The sequence below is a fragment of the Schistocerca americana genome, chromosome 1, assembly GCF_021461395.2.
Source record: "Schistocerca americana isolate TAMUIC-IGC-003095 chromosome 1, iqSchAmer2.1, whole genome shotgun sequence".
Classification (NCBI taxonomy): domain Eukaryota; kingdom Metazoa; phylum Arthropoda; class Insecta; order Orthoptera; family Acrididae; genus Schistocerca; species Schistocerca americana.
In genome coordinates this window covers 605,887,922-605,913,788 of record NC_060119.1, presented here as the reverse complement: position 1 = coordinate 605,913,788, position 25,867 = coordinate 605,887,922, and the positions used below count along the sequence as shown (strand labels likewise).

The window sequence follows — 25,867 nt, the reverse complement described above, 5'->3', positions numbered from 1 at the left end:
TAAAATTAAATTTTCACCAGAAATGTCACTGCTATCAATTTCAAGTTTCAACCAGCTTTGTGTATCTACTATTACGTCGGCTTCAGTGCTTTTCAGGAACACTTTGAACTCTGACACTTTGTTGTGAATGTTTCAGCAGGTAACCACTAGGATCTTCTATCATTTATCTGGATTGGATGAAGAGTTGCCATGCACTCCACACACAGTCAGCTATCTAGGTAGCAGCTTTCGAAGTCTCTGGTTCAGTCCTTCCAAACAACACAGAACCAAGTAACCAAGATCAGTTCTGGGCACAATGCTGCAAATTTTGGGGTCCTTCGAAACTCCTTAAGGAAGGCTGGTCTTTTTAACCTCTTGTCAAATTGCTGGGATGATTCAAGTATGACCTCAGAGTCCACACAGTAGGGATCATTTGTTGAAATGCGCGTAATGGTCTACAGTTGCTTGCACCCTGTTCCGTCAGAGGCTGCCAGAATAGACTCTTTCCTGTCCCTTGCTGTCATTTGCCTAAGGGGTACCATCATTCACCATATGTTTAAACTGCTGGCAATTAATAGACCCCTACCCTTTCGTGTTTGCCTCCTCTTGACACCAGAGAAAACATATTTCCCAAAAATAAATGAAGTGAGTCCCCAGTTTCATTACCTTTATTAGTCACAACACTTGTTCTTCCCTGCTCCCTTGTCTTTCACTATTTTATTGTAAAGCTTATTTACATAATCTTTAAGATAGTTGGTGGCTTTTGCAATACAGTTGTTAACTTCAAGTTCTATTTTTGCTCAGAAATTGAATGTGGAAGCTTCAATATCCTGTTAATGGCTAAGCTAAAAATATGCCTTTTTATGTTGACTGGGATGGTTAGAAGGGAAATCTAAAATGACACCAGTGCAAGTATTCTTTTGAAAAGTTTCTATAGTATGTTTACCCTTTTCATTCATGATATTTATATCAAGGAAATTTATGAACCCTCCCATACCGATATGAATCATGAGTTTTATTTTCTCATGTAAACTACTGAACTATGTTACTATTGCATCTATGTCAGTACTACTTCCTCTTGTTAAAAAAAGTGTGTCAGCAATGTATATGAAGTACTAGAAAATTTTATGTCGCAATTCAAGATTTTCAAGGAAGAATTACTTTTCTAGATTATTAATGAAGATGACAGCTAACAACTCAGAAGCAGCACTCCCCATATTTAAGCCATCTTATTGTAGATAAATTTTATCATTAAACATGAAATAATTGTTTCTAAAACAAAGAAAAACTGTCAATAAATTCTGTGGTATCCCCTTTCACAAAATACCCTGATCTTTACATCATATCTTAATATAAGAAACCTAAAACTGGGAGAAGGCTTGAGATTAGATTTTGTGAGCATGTGGGATCAGAGAGGAGGGTTATAGTTGAAAAACTAAATTTGACACTGGGCATGGTCTTCTTAATCCAACGTCACAACTGATGGTGCTGCTAGAGGGGATAAGGGCAGGTTTTTGGACTGAGGAAATGAAGATATCTTGTTACCAGAGATCTCATCATGCCAACTTGCTCAACGACCAGATGGCAATGAGAAGCAAACTTTTTGAAAGCCACCTAGATAACAAAAATAAGGAACTTTCAGAGGTTCAAAGAAGGACACACAGCTGCATCATAAGTGTAGCACAGTGTGGTGGTGTGTGTTGTTGTTTTTGTTGTTGTTGTTATGGTCTTCAGTCCAAAGACTGGTTTGATGCACTTCTCCATGCTACACTATCCTGTGCAAGCCTCTTCATCTCTGAATAACTACTGCAACCTACATCCTTCTGAATCAGCTTACTGTGTTCATCTCTTGGTCTCCCTCTATGATTTTTACCTCCCCACCCCCCATTTCCCTTTAATACTAAATTGCTGACCCCTTGATGTCTCAGAATGTGTCCTGTCAACTGATCCCTTCTTCTAGCCAATTTGTGCCACAAATTACTTTTTTTCCCCAGTTCTATTCAGTACCTCCTAATTAACTATGTGGTCTACTCATGTAATCTTCAGCATTCTTCTGCAGCACCACATTTCAAAAGCTTCTATTCTCTTCTTGTCTAAACTGTTCATCATCCATGTTTCACTTCCATAAATGGCGACAATCCGTACAAATACTTCCAAAAAAGACTTCCTAATACTTAAATCTATATTCAATATTAACAAATTTCTTTTCTTCAGAAATGCTTTTCTTGCCATTCCCAGCCTACACTTTATTTCCTCTCTACTTCAGCCATCATCACTTATTTTGCTGCCCTCATAGCAGCACTCATCTGCTACTTTAAATGTCTTATTTCCTACTCTAATTCCCTCAGCATGACCTGATTTAATTCGATTACATTACACTATTCTTTTTGCTATTGTTGACTTTCATCACATACTCACCTTTCAAGATGCTGTCCATTCTGTTCAACTGCTCTTCCAAGTTCTTTGCTGTCTCTGACAGAATTACAATGTCACCAGCAAATCTCAAAGATTTTACTTCTTCTCTCTGAACTTTAATTCCTTCTTCAGGTTTTTCTTTGGTTTCCTTTTTTGCTTGCTCAAAGTACAGACTGAATAACATCAGGGATAAGCTAGAACCCTGTATCACTGCCTTTTCAATCACTGCTTCCTTTTTGTAACCTTCAACTCTTGTAACTGCCATCTGATTTCTGTACAACTAGTAAATAGCCTTTCACTTCACACATTTTATCACTGCTATCTTCAGAATTTCAAAGAGAGTATTCCAGCCAATAAAGTCAAAAGCTTTCTCAAAGTCTACAAATGCTATAAATGTAGGTTTGCCTTTCCTTAATCTACCTTCTAAGGTAAGCTGTAGGGTCTGTATTGATCTTCCAGCTTTCTCTTCCCACTTAGGATTGGTTTTCTATCTGAGCTCTTGATGTCCATACAGATGTTTTCCTTTTCTCCATACATCTCCTTAATTTTCCTGTAGTCAGTATCTATCTTTAGCCTGTGGTTTATGCTTCTAAATCCTTATATTTGTTCTCTAGCCATTCTTGCTTAGCCATTTTGTACTTCCTGTGTCTCATTTTTTAGGCATTTGTACTCCCTTTCGCCTGCTTCATTTGCTACATTTTTATATTTCCTCCTTTCATCAATTAAATTCAAAATCTCCTGTGTTATCCTTGTATAGATCCTCTATATACTCCTTTCAAATTTCCCTTCTTTGCTTAGGACTGGTTTACCATCTGAGCAGTTGATACCCATACAGCTGCTTCTCTTTTCACTAAAGGCCTCTTTAATTTCCCTGCAGACAATATCTATCTTTCCCTTAGTGAAATACGTTTCTAAATCCTTACATTTGTCCTATAGCCATTTCTGCTTAGCCATTTTGCACTTCTTGTTATCTCATTTTTTAAACATTTGTATTCCCTTTCGCCTGCTCCATTTGCTGCACTATTAAATGTTCTCCTTTCATTAACTAAATTCATTATCTCTTGTGTTATCCAAGGAATTCTACTAGGCTTTGTCTTTTTACCTATTTGATCCTCTGCTGCCTTCACTATTTCATCTCTTAAAGCTACCCATTCATCTTATACTGTACTCCTTTTCCCTGTTCTAGTCAACCATTGTATAATTCTTCCTCTGAAGCTCTCAACATCATCTTGTTCTTTCAACTTATCCAGTTCCTATCTTTTTCATTTCCAACCTTTTTCCAATTTCTTTAATTTTAATCTACAATTCATAACCAATAAATTGTGATCAGAGTCCACACCTGCCCCTGGAAAAGTCTTACAGTTCAGAGTCAGGTTCATAAGTCTGTGTCGTAACATTACATAATCAGTCTGAAACCTTCTGTTGTCTTCAGGTCTCTTCCACAATACAACCTTCTTTTATGATTCTTCTACCAGGTGGCTTCCTCTTTCATTCCTTTCCCCCAGTCCATATTCACCAGCTATTTTCCTTCTCTTCCTTTTCCTGCTATCAGATTCCAGTCCTCTACCACAATAAAATGTTGTCTCGGTTAACTATCTGAATAATTTATCTCATACATTTCTTCATGCCCTTCATCATGTGCTGTGCAAGTTTGTATATAAAATTGTGCTACTGTGGTGAGTGTGAGCTTCATGTCTATTTTGGCTATGGTAGTGCATTCACTATGCCATTTATAGTAGCTTACCCACATTCCTATTGTCTTATTCATTATTGAACCTACTCATGCATTACTCATATTTGGTTTTGTATTTATAACCCTGTATTCACCTGACCAGATGTCATGTTCCTCCTGCCATGAACCTTCAGTAAGCCTCACTGTATCTAACTTCAATTTATCCATTTCCATTTTTAAATTTTCTAACTGACCTGCCTGATTAAGGGATCTAACATTCCACACTTCAATCCCTAGAACGCATTTTGTTTCTCCTGATGATGCCATCCTCCTGAGTAGTCCCCTCCCAGAGATCCAAATTGGGTACTATTTCACCTCTGGAATATTTTACCCAAGAGGACGCCATCATCATTCAACCATACAGTAGAGCTGCATGTCCTTGGGAAAAATTACAGCTGTACTTTTGCCTTGCTTTTAACCATTCATAGTACAAGGGCAGCAAAGCCATTTTAGTTGATGTTACGAGGCCAGTTCAGACAATCATCCAGACTGTTGCCTCTGCAACTACAGAAAAGGCTGCTGCTCATCTTCAGGAGCCACAAATGAGATTATACCTCTTAAAGAGTAGATTATCATGTAAGTTTTTAAATTCAATCAGTAATTATGTGAAACACTGAAAATCAAAATTTTGTTGCCCCTGGAAGCCATTATACAGACGACCAGCAAATAGCATCGGATTCTGGGATGTTGCTTCACAATACACGTTTTTAGATATATTTTGTCAGTTGGAAAATTAGTCTCTTAAAAGTATATTTGCACTATGGTACTCAACATTCTTCAGAAACAGTCATATTGATTAAGAACAACTACCATAACAGGTAAATATAAGGTTGCATGCTTCCGCTTGACTGTAAATTCTTCCTGTTTATAAAAAAAGGTGGGGAGGGGGGTGGGCAAGATTTAAGAGAAGTGAGTTACTATGATGATGACTTATAATAATCAAATGAGTGGCTCTTATACATGACTTGCTATTTCTGGTTAACCTTCTTATTAAACACAATTATAAATATTTGTGCCACAACACAGCTTTAGCAATTTATTAATGTTGATTAAACATTGTTACAGGCGAGTGCAGGTTGTAACATCGTGTATTTCAGTGGCTGCTCAAGTTTTGTTGCCACACCTGCTTGCTGCATGTCGAGCACTACACAACCTGATTGTTTCAATCTTAAAGCACCAGCTATTCTCACTTCCAGGTCTGATATAACTAGTAATTTATTAATTTATATATGTGCTTAATGCGACTATATTGTGTAATAATTTTGAGTTTTCTGTAGGTATGCATCTGCCATGGGTGCGTGTATTTAGCTGTGTGTGTGTGTGTGTGTGTGTGTGTGTGTGTGTGTGTGTGTGTGTGTGTGTATCAGTCACGTACAACAGAAAAAGAGTGGTAGCCCAAAAAGTGACAGTAAAGTGGGTATTTTTGTGCCAGACATAAGTCAGCTGTATGTGAGTGGTTGTCCTTTCTCACTGTTGTTATTTAGAATTCATACCCAAGTACACTCATCAAGTGTACATAGAGCTTCCTACTGTAGTCTAAATTATGAGGCAAGACATGTATAACGCACACTTTACAGAATGAAATCTAGAGTAAATGTGGCCTTTTCTATGCTTGAAATGTAACCAACAGAACTTAAGTAGTCACACTGTTTGTAATTAATAAAATAACAAAGAACTGAAAATAAAGGACACAGACTACCTTAGCTCAAAACGTTACATGTCAAGTGTGATGAAACAAGTCCAACATGTTGCGCAGATAAAATGGTTCAAATGGCTCTGGGCACTATGGGACTTAACTTCTCAGGTCATCAGTCCCCTAGAACTTAGAACTACTTAAACCTAACTAACCTAAGGACATCACACATCACACACCTCCATGCCTGAGGCAGGATTCAAACCTGCGACCATAGTGGTCGTGCGGTTCCAGATTGTAGTGCGTAGAACTGCTCGGCCACTCCGGCCGGCTGCGCAGATAATGGGTATAAGTTAGTAAATGTAAAAACAATGAAATACAAAGAATTTAAGGATCAACTTAGCACACATTTCAGTGTAGAAAATGTGTGTCAGCTTTGTATGGCACAAGCAGCATTAATACAGAAATTGATACCCCATGCAGTAACAGAGAACTTATGCTGATGTATGATAGTATTGCAGCAGGAATAACAATAGAAATTAGGAGAGATTACTACTCACCACATGTAGGAAGCATTGAGCAATGAACATACACATATAAAAGTAAGCTATTAAACCAAGTTCTTCATCAGATGTAACAAAAAACGCATGCATGCATAGCTCATACACAAATGGCCACTGTCATCTCCAGGCACTGAGGCCTGGCTGTGGTGAGTAGCTGTCTCATACTGACAGTGTCTATGAGCTCAGCATAACCCAATTCTTCCCCAAAGGCTACACTCACGTGTCATGGGTATTTGGAGAGAAGGACTGAGAGCTGTAACAAGATTCCTAAGAACATCTCAAACTTATTCTGTAGGATTTTTATCGAATAATTAGGTTGGCCACTTCATACACTGAATTGTTTGTTGTTTGTGATATTTGTCCATGAGATAAGCACTGAATCATCACACAGTCATTCATTCATTCATTTATCATGTTCCATAGATCCACTCCAGAAGGAAAACCTTCAGGAATGTAGAAAGAGTCAAGATATACATTAACATGAGACAAAGACATCATAGAAACTTCATCTATACACTGTAGTAACAATAAATCCCTTCATGGTTCAAATGGCTCTGAGCACTATGGGACTTAACATCTTAGGTCATCAGTCTCCTAGAACTTAGAACTACTTAAACCTAACTAACCTAAGGACATCACACACATCCATGCCCAAGGCAGGATTCGAACCTGCGACCATAGCAGTCGCGCGGTTCCGGACTGACGCGCCTAGAACCGCTCGACTACTGTAGCCGCCAAACCCCTTCGTGCTTTTCACACTTAAATCATCTAAATTTAATCGGGTAAATTAAAAGAAATCTGTTACATTGATAAAAAGCTTCTACCCCTCTCAGTTTTATCATATAGCTGCTGTTTACCTGCTACTAGTAGCTTAATGTTTACTTGATTACAATAGCATTTAAGAAAAAAAATTTATGCCTAGAAATACTGGGTCCTATTTATAATACATTATTACTTGACATACAGTTTTATAACAAGCACACAGATTTTCAGTTTGTGGAAAGAGTGGAATGAGATATGTTTTAATTTTCTTTTGAATGTGTAAGAATTCCCAATTTCTTCCTTTACATTGGATGGGAGCTTGTTGGTTATCTTACTCTCATAGTATGTATTTACATTCTGAACTCTGGACAAGGAGGCAATGTCTATACGAAAATTATATTTATGCCTTGTATTGTGCGTGTCATCTCTACAGACCCCCACTCCCACAGTTTCGCATGAAAAGACATGGAGATCCATGTGTTCTACTTAGTAAATTAACAGAAACCAATGCACGTGCTAAGAGTACTACCTTTTTGTTAATATTATGAGACTACACTGCAACTCAGAAGCAGAATGAACTAGACACAGTTTCAAGCCTGTCACAAACTGATTACATTAGCTTGACAAGCAAATGTGTATTACTGTTGCTTATAATTGCTGCATTAATGTTACTTTCATTTTTCCTTCTGTTACTAAGGTTCATTCATATCCTAACTTAGCTGTACTTCCAAACTTAGCGCACATTTAACGAATCTTACAAACCAAGAAAAATCAGTTACGGAAGTCTTAAATTCAAAGACGTGTGAAGTAAAACAGCACTCAGCAAAGTCAACAGAAGTGTATGAAGTAACAGTTAAGGAAAAGCTCAAACACAGGTCATGATATGCACAGAGGAAGGGACAAGACAATGAAGGCAGGATCACATGTAGTGTTATGAAGTCAAAGTATATACAATCAACTCTGATACAGAAAAGCTCAAATATTTAAAGTATATAGTTAAAGGACATATTAAAATTGCAAGATTAAAGTATGATCAAATAAAATTACAGTAAATAAAGGCAGAAAATGAAATTTAAAAAATGAAGAACATGAGGCAGTGAGTTAGAGAACAGGTAGTAGAGAAGTGGGCCAGTGCAAAAGAATTGGCCAGGTTAGTAAACAAGTGTGCAGATAATAAAAATGTGCTGACATAGCACATAAAAAAATATTTGGCTGAAAAGAGGTAGTGTGGCTAGGAAAACATATGCAATAAAAAATCTAAAAGTAATTTCCATAATTATCAGTGTGGATAGATTAGTGTTTAGCCATAATTTGTTGTTAGTATACTTTACAAAAGTAGCCTTCTGTGGATTCTCCTACCAGTTAATGTATAATTTGATTCATTTCACATACCAGAAGCCACTCCTTTATGATGCATTTTTTGGATCAGGCTATGTTAATGAATGAAGGAATTTTTTTCCTCATTTTAAACCAATCTGACGTGAATAAACAATGAATATTGGAGAGTCTTTACAATGTTAATGTAGGTGGCTCAGAAGCCCATGATATGGATGTAGTTGGTTTGAATCCTGGTGGCAGCACCAGTATTTGGCCAACAAGGGGCGCAGAGATAGTCGATTCATGTCTTTCTTCCCAACCTCCCTCTTCAATCACTCACCTGCAGCCTTTAGCTGATTTATCTACAACTGAGTGTTTTGTAACTTTACATATCTTAATAACAGCTGTCTATACAAGGTCTTTCAAAAAATTCTGGAACATTCATAATTTCGAACTAGTGGTATGTTGGAGCAAAATGCAGTTGGCATCCCTGCATTTGCCTGTGTTTAATGTGTAACTGCCAGAAGTTTCATTGTTGTATGTCTATTAATTATTGTTCAGTGCTGTATTGAGTAGAACGTAGTATCACACAGTTTGTGAATTCAAGCTGGAAGAGTTAGAGAATACATTAAATTTTGCATGAAACTCAAGAAAACCTTTACAGAGGTACACCAAATGATGCCTACGGTGCTTAGTGCTTAAGCCATATTTGGTGTTATGAATGAGGTATATACGGATGGTTCACACAGTATAAAAATGGCTGGACAGAAGTTAAAATTGACCCTTGTTCAGGATGCCCCACGTCTACTGACGACACTCATGTCAGGAACATCAAAGAAATTCTGCACGCCAATCAAAGATTGACTATCCGAAAGGTTGCAGAAGAATGTAACATTTCAGTTGGACCATGTCATGAAATCCTGACCCAGCATCTTGGAATGCATCATGTTGCTGCCAACTTTGTCCCACAGCTCATGAGTCGAGACCAGAAAGACAATCTGTGAAGAGCTTTTGGATTGCACAAATGAGAATGAGATGTTCTTAAGAGAATGGTAACTGGTGGTGCGACATGGGTCTATGGTTGTGATGTTGAGACTAACGTTCAGTCTTCACAGTGGGTCAGGAAAGGTTCTCCTAAACCAAAAAGCTTGTCAGTTCAGGTCAAATGTCAAAGCCATGTCGACAGTTTTCTTTGACTTTGAAGGATAGGTTCATATTGAATTCATGCCACAGCAACAAACTGTTAATTGGTGGTACTATCGGGATCTGCTGCGATGCCTGCAAAGCAAACAGCCTGAAATGTAGTGAAACAATTCAAGGCTCTTGCATCACAATAATCCACCTGCACGTTCATCCCTGTTGGTGCATGGCTATTGCACAAAAAACGAAATGCCTGTACTGACTCCTCCTCTATACTCTCCGGACCGGGCCCCGGTAGATGTTTTTTTTTTTTTATTTCCTAAGTTGAAAACCCTGTTGAAAGGATGAAGATTTACAATTATAGATGAGACAAAAGGAAATTTGCAGACAGCACTTCTCATGATCCACCACCCTGTGTACCAAGACTGCTACCAGAAGTGGAAACAGCATTGGGAGCAGTGTGTCAATTGTGGGTGAGAGTATTTCAAAGGAGACCATGCACAATTAGTTAAAGGTAAGTGCAGAGAAATTTTTGTGGACCAAGTTCCAAATTTTTTTTAACAGACCTCGTACGTCGGAAGGTTCAAATTTCTTTAATATTTATGTACATTTATGGAAAGAGGATAAGTAACCAAAAACTTCTATGAGGAGATATGGGATTTGTACTGAAGAGATTAGAACAGTTCAGAACAAAAATTTCTAGCTGTCATACCAGTGATAGTGACTTGATTAATGCCAAGCTTTCCATAGCTAATAAAATGTTTGAGTCACAGATAGTCTAATAGCCTCTATCTAGGCATCTCGAGTAATGTCTGTGCTTTATAGACATTGGACAAAAACATGCCATATGTTTCCAAGCAAATAAATCTGCCAATATAGGGAAAAGTTAACCTGAATTTGCATCCCTGAGTCTGATCATCATTTGTCTGAAATGACAGTTTTTTTGGTGATTACTCTTCCAACAAGAGGCAGAATACCCGCCTTTGTCACAGAAATTGTCTTGCCTTTCAGTTTAAAGTGCTGACCTTGTTCATGTTCAAGTAACTACAGACATTATTTCTTATGAAGTAAGATTCTGATCTCTCTTCCACAGTATGGTATTAGACTCAGTACCTAGTGACAATAGAAAGAGTCAACCACAGCTAATCACATAACTGTTTAAACTAAAAATTCTCAACCTTTAAGTTAGTTTGAACACTCATCAAAAGTCAAGTTTTTGTAACAGTAAAAAAGACTTCTGTCACATTTGATTAAATATTTAGCATCAGACAAACTATTTTGCCAAACAAGTGACATTTATGAATTACATAACTGAAGTCTTTTGTAAACTGAATAGTTCAAGTTACATTAATAGTATGAGAGTAAACAAGTGTGAAAACTGCAGCAGATTCTCCAGGACTGGATACAAGTGTTAAAACACACACCCATTATTTCTTAATGTAGTCCAATTACAGAAATTTTTGTCTACTCATTGGTGGGACAAATGCATGTCATATAGCAGCTTTGCTGCCAATAAAGTGGAACAAACATTCCATATGGGTATGAAAATTCAGCAATTGTCTGTTCCATTAATGGCCACAGGCTAACAGTGATTAACTTGCAGTTGACCACAAAGCCATTGACTTCAACAGGTGCTTCATTACCCTTGCCATTTGGATCTTACAAGGCAAAATAAGTTATTATTCTTTCTAAAATTTGATTTTGTCTGGCATACAGTGGTTTGTACTGCTAGTAATGGTTTCAGTTGCAGCTTATTTACTCTGCAGATCTGTCTTGTCAAGTCATCTACCATAGAAAAAGCCAAGTGAAAATATACGATTGTGATCAGGCCGAGTAATGACAGTTACATCTTTTACATGTTTTGAATGTAGACTATGCCTCATGTGATGTTATCATATGGAATAATACAGGCCCTTGTGTGGTCACTTCTGTCCTCAAGGTGTTTCCTGATGCTCTTCATTAGTAATTTCACAAGAACCTCCACTCAAGACTAATCTCACTACTTGAAGACTGGTGCAATCTTCACATATGTGTAACGAGCATTTTCAAAGCAGCAACTGATATCAGCCTCAACTGCATAATTGATACTGCTGCCTCTGCCTCCAGTTCATATATGATCTTTATCTATGTATGTGCCCAGAGAGACAAAATCACTCATAACATGGATGAGCCTTGCATTTGACTCAAAAATATTAGGTATCCCATATTTACTATGCAACATGTTTTGTACCAATTTTCGTATAATCTTTTCTATTGTTACTGCTTTGCAGAAAAATGAACTTCTTGAATTTGTGAAAACGTAATTACCAACCTTAACTTCAACTTTTCCCTATATTGTCAGATTTATTTGGTTGGAATCATGTGGCATATTTTTGTCCAGTGTCTATAAAGCACAGACATTAATGGAGACATCTACATAGAGGCTATTACACTCTCAGTGACTCTCAAACTTTTTATTAGCTCTGGAAAGCTTGGCATTAATCAAGTCATCTGACTTACCAATAGCATGACAGCTGGAAATTTTTGCTCTGAACTGTTCTAATCCCTTCAATGCAAATCCCAAATCTCCTCATAGAAGTTTCCAGTTACTTATCCTCTTTTCATAAATGTGCAGTGGTGTTTGCAGTCATCACATAGCTGACATGAGTAATATCACTGTTCAAGTAAAATATCATACATGACTGTCAGTTACGTAAATCATTCATGCAGCATACTCACTGAAATAGCAGGAACATTTTGCGTATTGAAGAGATCAAACTATTGGCTGATGCATCACATGCCTTATACAGGCATTGTCATTGGTATAAATATTGGATGAATTGTTTCCCTTATCCACGAACATTTGTTCTTTGAGAAGATACATGTAGTCTGTATGCCTTGCTGAAAAAGCATTTGAATATTTCAAATGAAAATGTTTTTCTAGGAATGCCAGCCATTTGTGAACAGAGAAGACTTATGATGAGATTCTGTATCATCATTGGTTGTCATTCTTTGTGGTTAAGCATTCAGTGATGCTAATCTGTTGTAAAAGGCCATTTCATAAATAATGGACACTAATATTTTTTTTTACTTACATGTTAATTTATTTATTTTTTGAATATCTATTTACAGTACTTCAATATAGTCTTCCAGTTTCTCCATGACTGAATCCAAAAGCCTCAGAAGCTGTGTTATTCCATCCAGTACACATGATTTTGTCTAGCATATAGTGGTTTGTACTGCTACTAACAGTTTCAGTTGCAGCTGAATTTACTGTCCATCTGTTGAGTGGCTCGTATAATGGTGGTAGAAAGCTCTTCCAGAGAAAGATAACAACATCCACACATAGGTTTTTCCAGCGTTGGGAACAAGTTGAAGTCTGGTAGACTCATGTCAGGACTGTAGGGAGGATGCAGCAACATTTCCCATCCATATTTGTGCAGTTCCTGGGCTACAAAATTGCTGATATGCAGGCGAGCATTGTCGTGAAGAATGAGTGGCCCAGCCTCAAGCAACTGAGATCAGGTTTTGAGCATTTTTATGTGCAGATTTTGCATGAAGTTATGATCATGCACTGCTGTGACACTTGTTCCACATGGGACTCTATCTGTTGTGATGATTCATTCTTGATTATCAAAAGTGAAAATCATCATTTGCTTGAGCTTTGATCGAGTGTGTCAAAAAAAAAATTTTTTTTTTTTTTTTTTTTTTTTTTTTTTTTTTTTTTTTTTTTTTTTTTTTTTTTTTTTTGACGTGGAGAAACTGAAGCTCTTCTCTCAGTGAACTGTGATTTCAAAACTGGTTCAAAGCCTCTAACGCATGTTGCATCGATAGCAAATAATTCGACACAAGAATCCCTGACCTTCAAGCTCAAAGTGTTGTTTGAGCAAGGTTGCAATGTTCAGGCATTTCTGCCTCTCTTCAGCAATCAGTGTGGTACACATCTTGCAGAAAATTTTCTCTTCCCCTAACCATTTGTTGAAATATGGAATAATGAAGTTAGGGGAATTCACATGGCTTCAGAGTGTTCCTCACATGTCACACTGTGATCTTCTTCAAGTGCTTTTGCCACAAGTTTCACAGTTCTTTCATCTGTTGGCATTTTTGGCCAACCAGATCTTGGATTATCTTCTATGCTCATATGACTACCATGAAAATGATTAACCTAATGTGGAACTGTATTATGATCCACTGTAAACTCACCACAAATTTCACTTAAAGCACCAAGGATTTCTGTTAGGTTTTTACCGTGTAAAGTTTTGATCATGCTGTATGACCTTTGGTCTTCAACAGTCAGTTATCAAGATTCCTGCAATGTCCATGTCTACCTCTTGCCAATTTTATGTTGGAATACATAGCAAAATAAATAAATAAAAACACATGCTTCTTCCTCAAGCTCCCAACTATATCTGACATAATTTTCATTCTTGTTGCATCAAACAATCCACAGTAATACCAACATGTGCATCATTTATGAAATGTACCTTATACACTGACCTAAGACATACAAGTGTGTATAGTAAACTGAAACAAAACAAGATTATGTGAAGTGCTCAATGAAAATAATGCCTTATTAAATTACAATTGAAACATAATTCTTTAAATTACAATTGATACATAATTCTTATATACTGGGAATTATCTTCAACATGATCCACAACAAAAAGCAGGAAAAAACAGGGATGACATGAGAATGTGCTTTTGTTTATTTGTAGCCCAGAAATTTTATACAGTGTAAGCACAAAGTTATCGGGATGATGATATAAATGTTAAATACATTTTCACATGTTACATTTGCGAACAACCAAAGGTTTTAAATAACTGCAGCAGTAATCCTAAAATTTGTCTTAAACAGTAAATAAACTAACGTACACATGAAAATTCAGCACACATGTTGTGCTACATGCAACAGCAGCTAAGATACAGAGTAAATGATACATAGGTGACAGACGTGTATAGTGTTGCAGAACTTTTTAACAAACATTTTATAACTGTTACTGACAACATGGGGTTGTCAGGTTCTGTAGATGCTGCTATGGAATACCTCAGACCACACATTTCAAGTAACTTCCATAATATGAATTTGACCCTCACTACCCCAGCAGAAATAATATCCATCATAAAATCATTAAAATCAAAAACATCTAGTGGGTATGATGAAATATCAACAAAGTTAATTAAAGAATGTGATTCTGAGCTAAGTAACATGTTAAGCTATCTGTGTAACCAGTCATTTATCAGTGGAATATTTCCTGGATGGTTGAAATATGATGAAGTTAAGCCAGAAACCTCAAAAATTTTAGAAAAGGTAATGTACGATCGGCTTTATAACTATCTTATCACAAATAACATACTGTCAAAGTCGCAGTTCGGATTTCTAAAGGGTTCTGATATTGAGAGCGCTATCTATACTTACAGTGAAAATGTACTTAATTCATTAGATAAAACATTGCAGGCAACTGGTATATTTTGTGATCTGTCAAAGGCATTTGACTGTGTAAACCACAATATCCTTTTAAGTAAATTAGAATATTATGGTGTAACAGGAAATGCTGCAAAATGGTTCAGATATAATCTCTCTGGCAGGAAACAAAGGGTGTTGTTAGGGAAGAGACATGTATTAAGTTATCAGGCATCATCTAGCTGGAAACTAATCACTTGTGGGGTCCCGCAAGGTTCCATCTTAGGGCCCTTACTTTTTCTTGTGCATATCAATTACGTTTCTTCAGTAACATTGCCAGATGCCAAGTTTGTTTTGTTTACTGATGATACAAACATTGCAATAAATAGCAAATCAAGTGCAGTCTTAGAAAGATCAGCTAATAAAATATTTATGGACATTAATCACTGGTTCCTAGCCAATTCTTTGTCACTAAACTTTGAAAAAACACACTACATGCAGTTCAGAACTTGTAAGGAGTGTCCCACGAGTATATGCCTAATATACCATGACAAGCAGATAGAAGATGTGGACAGTGTTAAATTCTTGGGATTACAGCTTGATAATAAATTCAACTGGGAGGAGCACACCACAGAGCTGCTGAAGCGTCTTAAGAAATCTCTATTTGCAATGCAAATTGTGTCGGATTTAGGGGATAAATGAAAAAGCTGGCGTACTATGCTTACTTTCATTGCATAATGTCATATGGGATTATCTTTTGAGGCAATTCATCAAGCCAAGCTAAAGTTTTCTGGGTACAGAAACGTGCAGTAAGAGTTATATGTGGTGTGAACTCAAGAACATCTTGCAGAAGCCTGTTTAGGGAACTAGGGATACTAACTACTGCTTCCCACTATATTTATTTCTTAATGAAATTTGTCATTAAAAATATATCACTTTTTCAAGCCAACAGCTCAATTCATGGAATCAATGCTAAAAATAAGAATAATCTTCACAAGGATTTAAAGTCACTAAGTCTTGCACAAAAAGGTATGCATTATTCAGGAACACACATTTTCAATAACTTGCCAGCAGCCATAAAAAGCTTAACAACCATTTAAATTCAGTTTAAGAGAAGCCTAAATGATTTATTGGTGGAGATATATATATAAGTACAATATAACTTCTGCACAATTTCAGTGCAGTAATGTGTTCATTGTAAATAACTGTGTGGACGATTTGAGTGCAGTAATGTGTTCATTGTAAATAACTGTGTGTGTGTGTGTGTGTGTGTGTGTGTGTGTGTGTGTGTGTGTAAGTACAATCTAACTTCTGCACCAGTTCAGTGCAGTAACGTGTTCATTGTAAATAAGTATTTAGTAGTTGTATTACACATTTGTTACCTTATAAATAAATAAAAAATCTTTTTATTTTAAATTCAGTGCATTAGTATTTGTAAAATGATTCTTTCATATAGCGTTCATTAAAAAATTATGAACATGCCACTTGGGACCTGTGGAATGGTACATTAGCTTATTTGTTTGAGTTGTAAATATTTGTCATGTATTGTTGTTTTTCTGACATGTTCTACATCCTGGAGGACCTCCTCACTACGGATCAATTGGAATGAAAGTAAATCTAATCTAATCTAACTGTTTGCAGTAACATCATTAGGAGCTTCATAAGAAAATACACTTGCAGGGAAATAATCCAACTTCCAAGAATGTCATCTTGATTAGGTCCAACACAGGCATAGAAAAGTCTATCCTTAATGCAGTCTAAGTCCACAAAGGTAACCGTGATGAAAGCTGAGAACAGTGGTTTTGGTCCCTGCAATAGGCTCTGAGAGCATCCTGAGAAGATGAGGTGAGTAGCATCGACCCGGAGGCCAGGAGAGTCCCTCCGAGCTGGAAGAACTGGCTCATGTAATCCATGCGCAGTCTTTATAGCTGCCGGTGGCAGAATACTCATTGTACTATTTTCTTGTCACGTGTTCTGTGGATGCAAATAGGTCGCTTGGAAGTAGTGGCTCTGCCAGTGCTGGTATCGCAACCTGGTGTCTGTCGTGACTTCAACGTGGAGGGCTAGTAACGCTGAGTTGTGCAGGAGCTATGTAGACTGTATGCATGCCGGAGGTGCCCAATGGTTTGCCACTTCCTTTTCTATAGATCTCAAGTGTAGCATCCTTCACTCACCGGGAAGGGACACGAGGCTGCAGCCGATCATGATGTCCTCATTGGGCTGCTGGACTATGGGCAGTGCACCATCTGCATCCACTAGGATGACACCTGGCATCGCTGTTGCACAGGCTGGGGGGTCTGCTGCTGGGTCGCAGCCCATGTCCTGGATAGCAGCACAACCATTGGTCATCCAGCCACGAGTAGGCACTGGCCCTGGAACAGAAGCTGGAGATATACCACTGTCAGATGCACTAGAGCCCAGGCACTTTCGGAGCTGGTTTATTTGCTTATTGCAGGTAACACCATCAGCCGAAGTAACCTTCGCCATAGCTCAGCCAAAGGGAATTGAGATGATGGCAGGGAACTATTGTTGTCAGAGGTGAGAAAATGTTAGGACACACACAGGATCTTGGATGACAAAGTGATTGTGGCAAGGGTGCCAAGTGGCTACAGGGGAGGGGTGAGGGTGTATCATGGGGAGATGGGATTGGTCAGGAACTCCATGCGGCTTCTCTGCTGGGAAAAAGCCCTCCTGGGGAGGATGCAAGGAATAGCAATCGGGCATCATCCAAATGTTGGTGTTTGCAGAGTTTGGTCATTTGAGTTTTGAAAGTCCTGACAAACGTCTCACCCATACCATTGGAAGCAGGTTGGAAAGGTGCTATACAAATCAGTTGGATGCCATTCTTGCAAAACGGTGTGAACATAGTGGAAGTAAATTGTGGCCCATTGTTGGAAACAACTGTTCTAGGAAAAATGTTTGAAAGAACACAGGTAATGTGGTTGGAGGAGATATCGAACATTTTTGCAACATAGGGAAATCCTGCATTAACCACCATAAGTCAGAAGAAGCCAAGGAAAGGTCCAGCAAATTAGATATGTAGGCAACACCAAGGCTCTGAAGTGTCAGGACAGGGATAGAAGCTGAAATGCCTGTTTACTTTGGTATGTAGGACATGAGGAGACCAAGGTGGCAATGGCTGCATCCATGCCCTTCCAATAAACATTACACCATGCAAGGTGTTTAGTCATTACACTCCAATGACCCACATGTAGCAGCTGTAGCACTCTTTGCTGGAAGGTTGTTGGGATAACTACATATGTTGAGCCTGCTTAACCCTGTATGAGGAGGATGCTGTGCAAGAACAAGAGGTTGTGCCTGTGATGCCAGAATACATAAATGTCTGGGTCCCTGATGGCCTTCTGGTCCAGGGGCTATCCATTCCTGACCATATGGAGGACTGCCCTAAGAGTGGGATCATTTTGCTGAAGTGTTGTGCAACTAGTTTTGCGTTGAGTGGTAGATGAGTGACAGCATCAGCTACCATGGTGTCCAAGTGAAAACACACCTCAGTATTGTCATTGAACCCCTGGTTGGCACCCACAGGTAGGCGGGGTAGAGGGTCTGGCATTTTGTGATGAGATTTGGTACCAGAAATCATATATGTAGGCCGACAGGAGGAGGACCCACTGCTGAAGGCACCATGCTGTACAGGTGGGGATAGAGGCTGTGACTTTGAATAATGACAGAAGTGGTTTGTGGTCTGTTACTAGAGTAAAATGGCAGCCATAGACATAATCATAAAACTTTTTGACATGGAAGATGATGGCCAGGGCTTCTTTTTCAGGCCATAACTGCATTGTGGTGTAGAAAGAGCGTTGGACACAAACGCAGTTGGCTATTCAACATCATCTATTATGTGGAAGAGAATTGCCCTCAGAATATTCCAAGGCTTCTACAGCCAGCAGGTATTTAGGACTGTAAGCCATTAAGCATGTTGGGCATAGGAGCAACAATTTGAGAATCAAGAGTACCTTGTTACATTCTGGAGTCAATTCCCATTTGGCATTTTTGAGTAATAGGTGGTGTAGCAGTTCCGCTATGGCGGCTGCTTAGGAGATAAAACATCTGTATTAGTTCAGCTGTTGCAGGACATATTTCAGCTGAGTTGTGTTTGATGGAGTGGTCAGATGTTGAATGGTGTAAATGTATTCCAACCTAGGACAAATGCCTGACGCCATGAGCAAGCCTTCTAAGTACATGGTTGGGGAGAAAAAAACTTGCACTTTTTTTTTCATTTGGGACTGGCCTCTTATACTACTGGGAAGAGAGCCTCGAAGTTGTCTGCTACTCCTTGGCAATTTTGCCAGTGACTAGCACGTAATCCAAGTAGTCTACTATCCCAGGGAGCAGTTGGACCAGTTGACCAGTTACTTCAGATACTGCTGAAATATGGCAGGAGCACTATCTGTGACAAATGGAAGATGGTTTATTGCAACAGCCCAGTCACATGGAGGCCTGGGCCAAAGGAGGTGCCCTTAAGGTTGATGTTTATGATAGATTTTGTCCCCAGCCAGTCAAGTCACCAAGTCATCAATCTGAGTGATTGGATACATATCGACAATGGATTGTGAGTTGAATGTTGAACTAGAATCCCCACCACTCATATTGCACCATTAGGTTTTGCAATGAGAACTATGGGGGTTGCCCATTTGTTGTTGGCAACTGGAGTGATGATGCCAACATCTTGGAGCCGGCATAATTCATCCCATAATTTGTCTTTTGGGACAAACGGAACACTACGGGCTTTGTAGAGGCAAGGGTGGGCTGTAGGGAGAAAGTGAATATGTGCTTCAATGTTGGTAATGCCAAAGGCGGGACACTTGAAGACAAACATGAACTTGTGCATCAGCCATGGCACATAAGTGTTTGTGTTCACTGAATGGTTGGTAGGTTCTGCATCATGGATCTCAAGTTCAGCAGTGGGGAATAAGACCATTGCCAGACGGTTGACAGGATGTGGTTTGTCTACTACCAGAATCTGTTTCTGAATGGTGCAAGAGCAGTATGAAATTGTGACTTGAAACTGTCCATTGATGTGGATTGTATCATTAATGCAGCTCCGCAGATGCCGACTGAATGGCTGGAGATCCCAGTGTGGAGTATGTGGTCCAGTCAATGATGGTAGCCAAAGAACCTGTGCTGACTTGAAAGTTGACTGGATGTCCACTGACATAGAAGAAGACGTGCATGGAACCAGAGGTATGAGGTATGAATCCTGTGACTGGGTAGAATGCAGTGTCACCCTCCAGTTCATAATCAGTTTCAACTCAATCATTACAGTCTATGATATTTTAAATGTTGACTAGTAGACTCTGCTTGATGTGCCCTCTTGCCAGTTACTACACTTTGCCCATCTCATTCAGCACTGTTGCCGCTGATGGTGGATGAAGCATTGAATACAGCAGGGAAGTTGCTGTGTGTGTTGATGGTGTGGGCGATCAGCGGAGGTATGAGACTGCAGCTGGACTGAGTCTTATTTCTGAATCCGTTACATTGTGTTTTGGTTGCTAACACTTGTGAGGGTCTTGTGTAGCTGCCATGGAATAAAGTGATTGGTGAAATGCCCCAACGATACAGAGGCATGTTTCCAGAGGAGGGTCCTCAACTTGAGTAACCCTGTGCGAAGACTGTCATCTGGGTAACAATCATGTCTCTGACCAACAACACAGTGTAAGACTGCTTACAATGGGGTTGATGCATTGAAAAAGACAATTCCTGGTGAGGCTTTTCAGATGGGTGATCCATTCTTTACAAGTTTGATTGACTTGCTTATGACAACTGAAAAATTTTTGTCTTTGTGCAACAACATGGACTTGTGCATCAAAGTGTTCCAGAAGACTGGACTTCAAATGTTCGCAAAGGAGCAAATGTGGCTCTGCTTAATGGCCGAATTGCTTGAGGAGGTGGAAAATGTCTGGGCTGTCATAGGGAGGAAATAAGTGCATTGTTGTTCATATCCAATTATCTTGTTGGAAATGAAACACTATTGGAGCCAGGCAAGGTAGTTAGCCCATGGTTCAAACTTTTTGTCAAGTGGTTCGAAGGCAGAATGTGCTGGACAAAGCCCAGAGACAGTGTGGATGAAAGAGCTGCCACAAGACTTGAGGAGTCTGGCTGTGTGGGGGTACCCACAATGAGATATTCATGTAACAGTTCCATGTTTCATTGTATCTGTTGGAGGGCAGCTAGTAGATTATGTGAGAGATTTTCATGTTGCGCCATGATGGGGATGTAATAGTGACTGCTGGAGTTTACAAACACTGTGACTGGAAGACGCTAAAAGCCCCTTACTTTACCTCCTTACCAGCAGAAGTGTTCCTCACGGGGACACAGGGAAAACAGTGATCATGTTTCAGAAAGTTTACTGACAATAAAAATAAGTCTGCTTTGAAGGTAAGAACAAGAAGCACAAATACAATGCCTCACTAGGTTCTGGTACAGAGGTGTGACAGAGCTGCTGCCAGAAAGTCACCTGATTGTTACTAGTGTAAAGTAACATCACTAGGAGCCTCATAGGAAAATACGCTTGCAGAGAAATAATACAAATTCTGATTAGGTCCAACACAGACACAGAAAAGTCTGTCCTTAATGCAGTCTAAGTCCACAAAGGAAATGATGGAAGCTGAGAACAGCAGTGTTGGTCCCTATGGTGTGCTTCAACAGTATCATGAGACAATGAGGTGAGTAGCATCCCGTCAGAGGCTAGGAGAGGCTTTCCCAACTAGAAGAACTGACTTGTGTAACCCATCTTTATAGCTACCAGCAGCAGAACACTCGTGACTTTATTTTCTTGTCATGTGTTAATGCTGATACAGATAGATCTCTACAGAAGTGGCGGCATCTGCAGGCACTGGTACCACTGTCTTGCTGTCCAGTCATGGTTGCAACACAGAGAGCTCGAGATGCTGAGGCATGAAAGATACACTTAGAGTGCATGCGTGCTTGAGAGGCTGCCTCTCCCTTTTTCTGAGATCTGCAATATGGCAACATTTTTACAATGTTAGACATAGAAAATGTATTCAGTAGGTTTTTTAAGTTGGTTTATTCATGTAACTTGATAGCAAAGTTTATATTAAAATCACCACATAATTCCTTTGTGTTTTGGCATTGTAGGCATTCATAATTTGCTCCAACTTTTCTTGGTATATTGACAGATTACCATCTGGTGCTGTGTAAATGCAGATAGTGCAGTCTGCTCTCAAGAACACAGTGCTTGAAATGTTCTCAACATTTAGGTTGCTAGTTTTTTTGAGTTCACAGAACAGTGTTCCATTTCGAACTAATATCATGAACACTTTTGTAAGTTCTGCAACAGTAGTACAGCCATACACAGAGCAAAACTCAGCTGAAGGAGAGTCAGTCATCCAGTTTACCATGATGACTTAGCCTCTATTGACTTTCATGTGTTTGACCTTTTCAAGTGATATCCAGAGTGATGGAGATTTGTGTCAATGAAAACTTCAGTATACTGCACATAACTAAGCAGGATAAAATGTCAAGATTTCCAATTATTATAGAGAATTTGTTGTTGTGTGGAAAGAATAAGTGAAGAAAAGCTTAGTTCTATTTTGTGTTGCTATTATTTCTGTTATTACTTTAAAAATCAATTAAAATTCAAGCTTCACTTACATTTGTAACTGCAGGGGTTTACAGTATTATCCCTCTGCTATAATAAAGAGGTGTGATTCTTATACAGTTTATTTGCTAGAGCTGCAAAAATTCTAGGGGAAAATATTAAATGATTAAAAATGTTTATGTGGATCTTTCAGCACTTTCTGTCAAATGTGCAGCTGATCGTAGGAAAAGATCTGAAGAAAATAATATTATGAAGACAGGCAATGAAGATATTCATATAGAGGTCCTGTATGAACCTACAGCAAATTCTGTTCCACGAGCAGATATTATATTTATACACGGACTCCATGGTGGGCCAAACAAGACATGGAGACAAGGCAGCTGGAAACATGAAAGGGCATACATTCAGCCCCAGCCATTAAAGAAGGTTGTACAAGCATTACTTTATATTTTGTCTTATCTGACTGCCTCAACTTATATTTAGATCATAATTTGTATTTAGGCAGCATCAGCCAAATTGTATTTTCTTCCATGGTGCATTTCAAGGTCTTACACTCTTCACCTCGTGTAGATTCAGTGATTTACATCTGTATTTCTTCTCCTAGATGTAGCCAGTTGTCTTGCTTATTCTTTAAAAAAATTCTTGTTCCCAACAAAAGCCACATTTTATCACTGGACATCATAAGTTCATATACAAACATTCTCACAAATAAACCATTGGAAGTAAGTAAACACAAGCTTATAAAATATAAAAAGCTTTCAAAAATTGGAATTACAGACTTTCAGTGACAGTATACAAACAAACCAGTGATCTAGCAATGGTCTACAGCATGTCTGTGGCCCAGTTGACATTTCCTAAATCACCTTGGGAAAAATTATTTATCAGTAGATAATCAAGTTTACAAAATATTCAGTTCTATGTAAGATTTGTTAATTATAAAATTCCAGCAACATTATTTATTTGCTTAAGTGCACAATAAGTAAGAAATGGATGCACTGATTCAAGCATTTGACAAGAACATTCGGTTTTTGTCTGAATATAAATGTCAAAATTCAATCAACTTTCTTGACTGCATCATTTACAGCTGAAACACTGAAAATATCCTTAGCATCTACAGAAAACCAACGGCAATAGTGGTCCCTGCATCTTCATATCATCTTCACACAGACAAACTTGTAGCATACATGTCTATGATATACAGAGAACACAAAATGCCATTGTGTAACACAATGCTTCAAAGTAAATTGAAACAGTTAGACAAACAGCAGCTGCCATTGCTTTTCAAGTTGCACTCATGGACAAGATGTCCAAGAAATCATAAAACGAACAGATAAAAACAAAAATAAGAACAACAGACAGACTGCAGGATAGTGTGCTTTCCATATTTTGATGCCATTTCACAAATAATTACTGAAGTATTGAGGCCATACAACATAAGAATTGCTTTTTCCATCAGCTATAATATAAGTAATAGACAGCCACACAGTACAAAAACTAATAAAGGCCAATTTTTCAACTTGGACTTCTATAAAATAAAATGTAATGAGTATGTATATGAGCCACATTTTATGAAACTTACAGACTAGATTTACAGAACATACAACTGCATTATGTGTAACACCCCTAATAAATCTGCCATAGCTACCCATATTAGTGGATAGCTATGACAGGAAATGCTTTTTCACAACAGAGCCAATACTCTAATACTACCTCATAAATTAAATAAAGGCCACATAATGTATTCCTCCAAAGACATGGCTAAGGCAATAGCAAACATTTTCAGATGTTTCTCAAGTGTATTACATAATACACAATACACTGAGATGATAAGTCATGGAATACCCCTTAATATCATGTTGAACCTTCTTTTGTCTGGCATAGTGTGGCAGCTCAATGTGGCATGGATCCAGAAAGTTGTTGGAAGCCCCTGCTGAAATATTGAGCCATGCTGCCTCTATAGACACCCATAATTGCGAAAGGTTTGCTGGTGCAGGAGTTTGTGCATGAACTGACCTCTTGATTACGTCCCATAAATTTTCTATGAGATTCATGTTGGGCAATCTGGGTGGACAAATCATTCAGTCAAACTGCCCAAAGTGTTCTTCAAACCAATCATGAACAACTGTGGACCAGTGACATGGCCCACTGTCATCCATAAAAATTCGAGCGTTGTCTGGGAACATGAAGTTCACAAATGGCTGCAAATGGTCTCCTTGTAGATGAACATAACCATTTCCAGTCAATGATCGGTTCAGTTGGACCAGATGACGTAGTCCATTCTATGTAAAAGCACACACCATTATGGAGGCACCACCAGCTTGTGCAGTGCCATGTTGACAACTTGGGTCCATGGCTCCATGGTGTCTGCACCACACTCAATCATACCATCAGCTCTTAACAGGTGAAATCAGGATTCATTGCACCAGATTACAGTTTTCTAAGCATCTAGAGTCCAACCAATATGGTAAAATGCACAGGAGAGACACTAAGGGTGATGTTGTGCTGTTAGCACAGATACTAACATCAGTTGTCTGCTGTCATAACCCACTAACACAAAATTTTGCTGCACCATCCTAATGGATACATTCATCGAACATCCCACATTGATTTCTGCTTTTATTTTGGGCAGTGTTGCTTGTCTGTTAGCACTGACAGATATACAAAAACACTGCATCTGTTGGTTGTTAAATGGAGGCCATCAGCCACTGCATTATCCAGGGTGAGAAGTAATGCCTGATATTGGATATTCCTGGGATAGTCTTGACACTGTGGATCTCAGATTTCTGAAATGGAATGCCCCATGCGTCTAGCTCCAACTATAATTCTGCATTCAAAGTTTGTTAATTCCTATTGTGCGGTCATAATCACATAGGAAATCATTTAACATGAATCACCTGAGTGCAGGTGACACCTCTGTCAATGCAATGTCCTTTTATACTGTATACGTGCATATCACCATCCCATGACTTTTGTCACCTCAGTGTAACTTGTTACTGCCACCACCTCCTCTATAATGATTGAAACTAAGAAAAGCAGAGTGGGTCATCCAGTTCATCAGAGTGGTTTGTTATCAAGTAAATATGCTGAAATCTTTGCATAGATGTAGCTTTAAAATTAGAAATAAACTGTGTTTATGTTAGAAGATTCTAAATACAGTGACAGAAAAAAAATAAATAAATAAAAATTGTACACCTGCAAAGACATCAGTTTTGATCTGGTAATGGCATATGCAACCTAGGGGATAGTAGTTGTACTGATAATGGTTTGAACATCATCCACCAACAGATAGCATAGTGGCGTAGTCATCTAGGTGCCAACTGTGTCTACCCTTTAGTAGGGAGTGCTCACAGATGGAAGGCTCAGTGTG

At 38.6% G+C, this 25,867-nt stretch overlaps 1 protein-coding gene across 3 annotated transcripts in view; it reads left to right on the top strand.

Annotated features, from left to right (window-relative positions):
- Positions 1–25,867, top strand: part of LOC124607148 (protein SERAC1) — a 131,409-nt gene that overhangs the window by 60,620 nt on the left and 44,922 nt on the right. For all 3 annotated transcript variants that reach the window (XR_006978784.1, XR_006978782.1, XM_047139361.1), the window contains exons 3-4: positions 5,192–5,322; positions 22,694–22,926. Coding sequence is in view for 1 of the 3 variants with exons in the window: in XM_047139361.1 (XP_046995317.1) it covers positions 5,192–5,322; positions 22,694–22,926 (364 nt within the window). In the remaining 2 variants the exon portion in view is untranslated. The remainder of the gene's footprint in view (positions 1–5,191; positions 5,323–22,693; positions 22,927–25,867) is intronic.